General features: G+C 41.7%; 1 protein-coding gene across 1 annotated transcript in view; it reads left to right on the forward strand.

The window, feature by feature from the left end:
* The window catches only part of LOC142748359 (limbic system-associated membrane protein-like), a 49,589-nt gene extending 43,944 nt beyond the window's left edge, over positions 1 to 5,645 (forward strand). Inside the window, exons 5-7 of the mRNA XM_075855446.1 lie at positions 1,390 to 1,647; positions 2,751 to 3,011; positions 5,450 to 5,645. Of these exons, the coding sequence (XP_075711561.1) occupies positions 1,390 to 1,647; positions 2,751 to 3,011; positions 5,450 to 5,538 (608 nt within the window). The 3' untranslated portion in view covers positions 5,539 to 5,645. The remainder of the gene's footprint in view (positions 1 to 1,389; positions 1,648 to 2,750; positions 3,012 to 5,449) is intronic.
* Positions 5,646 to 6,000: the final 355 nt, after the last annotated feature.

Genomic DNA, 6,000 nt, shown 5'->3' on the forward strand with positions numbered 1-6,000 from the left:
CCATGTTTTGCCCATGCTGCCATCTTATCTAGATCTTTCTGTAATATTTTATAGTCAAGTTAAACATCCTACAAAGTTTTGTATCATCTGCAAAAACTGACACCTTGCTATCAATCCCATCCACAAGGTCATTAATAAAGAGATTGAATTTAGTTAAGGAATCCAATTTCTCACTAAACAAATTCCATACAATATCACGACATGCATGCAAAACCTTTGACAGGCTGCAAACCACATCACAACCACTGGGTGGCCCACATGGGCACATATAGTGACAAAAGTATAGCAAAATCATGGTTTTTTTTTCAAATCTGTCAGTTCACATCACTCATCTCATGATATCTTGAGATGAGAGGAAAGGTAATGAAGGACAAATCTGTATATCTACCACAATGACCAATGTAACCACTAATATCACCATATAGTGATATATTAATCACATACCAGGGCTACACTGGTGCTGTGCAGAGCTCATTGATGCTGTGAATACAGTGCAATGAATACAGTAGAATTAAATCCAGTGACTTACAGGTGACATCTACTCTGATTGGAGTTGTCCACTTTCCCTTTTCTCTACATCCGACCCAGACCTCCATGACGACTTCTCCCAGCCGTGACTCATCTCTGTAGAGTATAATCATGCTGTGAATACAGCGCAGTGCCTCCAAAAACAATAGTGGCAAACAGATAGTGCCCCACACAGTAATAGTGCTCCCTTAGTGCAGCACAGAGTAATAGTGTCCTACACAGTAATAGTGCCCCTTAGTGCTCCACACAGTAATAGTGCCCTCACATAGAAATTACGCCCCGTTAGGGCCCTTTCACAGTAATGACGCCCCCTTAATGCCCCACAGTAGTTAAAACCTGTGAATGCCACCCATATATTAGAGGTGCCCTCTTAGTGCCCTACCAACACAGTAGTAATGTCCCTTTAGTGCCTCCCCACACAGTAATAGTGCCACCCTGGGACACCTTATTCCTCAGGCCTCGTCTGGCCTCTGCAGTCGGCAGCTTGACGTAGGGTGGCGCAATGAGGTCACTACACCACGCCAGCCTGCACCGATTTCAGAGGTCAGTGAGTGTATGCTGGAGTATTCGATTGTATCTGTGTCCTGATGATGCAGATGCAATTGAAGGGGGTGCTAGGTGGCCTAGACTCCCTGGTACTGCAGGCCCCATAGCAGCCATAGCGATAGTCACGCCTCTGTCCTATGTGTAAGTGGTGTGTGCATGGCATGTGTCCAGTGTGTGAGTGGCATGTGTACAGCATGTATTCAACATGCGAGTGGTGTATGAGAGGAACCTATGACTTATGGAATCTGGTTATCGGGTTATGCTTCATCCGGTTGTTTTTTTAAACTACTATGTTCTTCTGTTGTAACTTTTCAGACAAGCCCAAAGTATCTGACATAGAAGTGAACCCTCCTTTGCACAATGAAGGTGACACCTTGACAATGACTTGTGAGGCAGACGGTGTACCAGCTCCTGCTTACAGCTGGAAAACTCCATCATCCGATATCCAGTTTTCTTTGAATAAGACAACGATTACAGTCCACAGCTTGAAAAAGAGTCACCTTGGAAAGTACATGTGCACAGCAAGTAACAAGCATGGGAGCCACAGTCTAGAGAAGGAGCTCACCCTCGCAGGTTATTTACCAGTTATCAGTACATGTATGTGTATTGCATTAAGGGGTGACAAATTTTTGTCACCCATTGATCATCTATGTGTCCTTAGACTTCATGAGGTCTAGGTCAATTGGTGATGTGGACACGGAGTTCATCTATTGATCTCCTGTTTCCTTCTGAGCACCCCAATGGCTGCTTTATACCTAATAAGCAAGTGGCATTACAGTTATTTGCTATGTATAGTACTCATTGGTTAGAAAAGTAGAAGACATTCTAAAAAATACATGAAAAAACACCATTTCATTTTTAGGTCCAACATCCTGTGAAGATTAATTTCTTAAAATAATTTTCCCATCTGAAACATTTATGGCATATCCAAAGGATATGCCATAAATATTTGATAGATGCGGATCCTACCTTTGGGACCCACCCCTATCTGGTGAAGCAGTCGCTGGCAGTGGCATCCAGGTGGAGAATTAGTACATAGGGGGCCAGGTATTATGGAAACATAGATGTTAATGGGAGTTACCAAATCCGTGGAGGACAGCGAGCTTGGCTGTTACTGTAATTCCCCACCTCACCAGATGGGACATTTTAAAGACAGGTGTGGGTCCTAGAAGTTGGACCCGCATTATACATTTCTGGCTGCCTGCTATTGCTATTAATCTATTGCTAAACATGAACTTGAGGTTCCTTGTTAACATTTTGATAAAACTGTATAAGCCCACTTGACTCTTCACAGTGACCCCTATGTATTGTTACTTAACCAAATAAAATGGGTCTAGGAAAAAAGTTTTGCTTTTTTCTTACAGCAACAGTGCCACTCTTGACCTTGGTCTATGTTTGGTATTGCAGCGCTGAAGCATATCAGTGAATCAGACTTCTATACCAGGCACTGTCCACAGTCATGAGTAGAGTTGTTTCTGGAAGAAGAAAAAAAAAAACAAGAACATTTTATTTAACCCTAGACAGCCCCTTTAAATGATGCAGGAGAGGATAGGGTGGGGAAGATCATTAGGTGCTGGAGGTCCATGAGCAATTGCCCTTTCACTTTACTAATAATCCGGGCATGTATTAATGTATAATTTAACACTTGTATTGTTGTCTCTTTTTTTTTTTTAAAGTCCAGCCTCAAATATTAGATATAAACGGTAAAAAAAATTTGGAAGAGATTACAGGCAACAATGTAACTCTGTCCTGCCAAGCCAGTGGATTTCCTCCTCCCACTTTCAGCTGGGACCATCCAAAAGCTGAGTTTGAACTCTCTGAAGATGGGAGCACTCTCCAACTGTGGAACGTAAATAAGAAACACACAGGAGAATACTCCTGTACTGCTCAGAATAAGCATGGAAATGCCACTCAAAAATGGAAAATCACAGTCACAGGTAAATTTCAATCTATAACTAGGAAATACCAGAAGAAAATTTTTCGTTTTTGGCCCCTAGTGCCTTTATTGGTTTCCAAACGCCACTCAGCTAGCACAGTCCTAAAGTAGAGGTGTAACTTGGTCCTGGGACCCAATGTAACATCTATAACAGTGCCCCCCTCCCCCATGTGGCATTTATAATACTGGGGACTTCTTAAGTTGGTGCAACCTAAAGCTATGCCCCTGTTCTAAGCAAAGTTATCTGTAATACATTTCGGGGCATTTTGACAATGCCAGTGTAATTATTCTGTGGTTTACTGTTTATTTTTAGTCAAGTCTAAAGTGTTAAGTATTAATATTAAGCTATCAACACCCGTGTCGGAAGATGAAAACTTGACCTTGAATTGAGTGGTACAGGGTGTACCACGTCCAACCTACAGCTGGCACCTCCCTATACCCAATTGATTCTTTCACATGATAACAGCACCATTAATATCTTGGCTGCCAAGAAAGCACATGCCGGGGACTATAGAGCTGTACAGCTCAAAATAAGCATGGGTGGGACATAATGACAAAGAGAAATACTGCCACAGGTAATGGCATGCCTAATCTTAAATTACAATGCATGGCATGAGAAGTGGAGATGTCTGGTATCACAGAGGAAGGCTCATAAAATGAGGAAACTCTATAGAAAGCCATAACGTCCCATAGGCATCCATATCACCGACCAAGTATGAGGCCAAGTATAACCTACTGATACATCACCTACTAAGACGCTTAACACCCAAAATAAAAAATCCCCAGCAATTGTAAGTCTGTGAGTTGTCTTCTTCTGTCAAGTAGTATAATGTTTTATCTAACTTTTATTGCTTATTCTGGGCAGGCTGAGTGACAGCAAATATGGCAGCCATTACTGCTGGCATTATGGTTGCCAGCCAGTTTCTCTCGAGTACTGATTGTCAAACTGCCTGGTTATGTCGTGATATACGAGTGGGGGATGTATCAATGCTTGACTAGGCAGGTCTGCCACTCAGGGGTCTGGAAAAATCTGGATTACAATCGCTGTGTTGCGATTATAGGGATTTTCTGTTTTGGACAATCCCTTGTAAAGGGTCCCCAGAAAATAAGATGATCGCAGCTGCAAAGACCCCTAATGGTCAGCTGGGGGAAATCAGTAGCAAGTGTTATTTCCCCTGAAGCGCCACCATGGAGGAAATTATTATATGTATATGGTGCACGTTGAAACCAATAGGTCGTCTCTGTAACAGACTTGTTTGGTCCACCAGAGCGAGAGAGCCATACTCTTATTGATGGTGCTCACAACTAACAGACCCCTCTCCCCCTCTATTAACACAGAATGCTTTAATAGGGTATTTGAAAATTTATTTTTCTAAACCAGACAGTCCATTTAAAGGGGTATTCTTAGAATCAACAATTATCACCTTTCCACAGGACACCATTGGGACCCCCACCGATAGTAATAATGTGGGACCTGAACCCCTTGCTTCTCCTCACTGCTGAACTGCAATGGGGAGGACATTGAATGGAGCGGCCGCCGAGCATACTCACTGCTGCTCCATTCAGAGTCTATGGGAGTGATGGAAACAGCCAAGTACATCGCTCGGCTGTATCAGTCAGTCCCATAGACATTGAATGGAGCAGCGGGCACATGCACGACCGCCGCTCGTCTCAAGCTCCTCCTCAGCGCAGGGGGTGCAGTGAGGAGCATCTGGGGGTTTGGGACCCCTGTTCTTGCGATCGGTGGTTGTCCCAGTGGTGGGTTAGGATGTTCTTTGTTTTACAAGTCCACATCCTTCCCAACATGGTCATATACATCAGGAGACTTTTCAAGGAACATTTTGGACACAGCATTCAAATAAAGTTATTCATTGTAACTCAATTTCCAGTTCTGCGGAAAATTAGAATGTAATAATCCATCCGTGAATGGACGCGTTACAATACTTGCTTCATATTTGCATTAAATTAGGAGAAACTTCCTATTTAATGTTCCCAACTTCATAAATCCATCTTCAGTCATTGGTAATACCAGTTCAGTCTTGAGAGTCTTGAGTGAGCACCATAGTTGTATTTACCATACAGGATCTGCCTCAGGGGTCACATAACGTTTTGGTTTTAGAGTAGGTTCCGTAGTGGGCAGGGTTAGATGCGGAAAACGGGCCACTTCTATTGGCACTTGCAGAGTCATTTGCATATGGCGATAAAATCGTTTTTCTGGACAAACAAGGTAATACAAACCAGAAAAAAGTTATGTTGACACATAGTTGTACAAGACCTACCAAACGCTGGGACCAGTTTGGTAGGCAAAAAGGAGCTGACATGTTCCCTTTAATATCGGTGATGTCTAGAATTCCCCTTTAAGTACACGTATATGTAATTTCACTGATGCCATTATGTGAGATGACAAACCTGACACATTTTTGTTACTGTCTATTTCAGAAAAAAGGAACAAAGGAGAAAGAAGGGAAATGAGCATTGCAATCCTCTCTATGCTGATTTTCACCAGTCTGATGTTCTGTTTGTTTTAAATGGTTTCCTCCTCATCTTCACGAAAAAACAGCGGATTATCGGTTTCCTGTGGTTTATTGTTTTACAAATCCAGAAATTGAATGAATTAAAAAAAAAGTTAACTATTTATTATGTTTTTCACATATTTGGATCACACAAATTCCATAAACTTATAATATCGAAAATATTATTTTTTTCGATAAGCATTAAATTGTAGAATAGAGAAGAAAAACTTTTTTTTTTAAATATTAAAAAGTAGTGAACCATAGCAGCGCTGCTGGTATAGGGTTGAGGGGAAATAGTTTCTTGGTCTGATGATGATGCTAGTTCAGCGTCGAAACGCGTAGCCTCTTGCATTAAAGTTTATGATATCCTTATATCTCCTATTTTCATTCAACCCTATACCAGCAGCGCTGCTATGGTTCACTACTTTTTAATATTTTAAAAAAAAAAGTTTTTTTTCTCTCTTCTACAATGCATCC

This window comes from Rhinoderma darwinii, chromosome 3 (assembly GCF_050947455.1).
Source record: "Rhinoderma darwinii isolate aRhiDar2 chromosome 3, aRhiDar2.hap1, whole genome shotgun sequence".
NCBI classification, from domain to species: domain Eukaryota; kingdom Metazoa; phylum Chordata; class Amphibia; order Anura; family Rhinodermatidae; genus Rhinoderma; species Rhinoderma darwinii.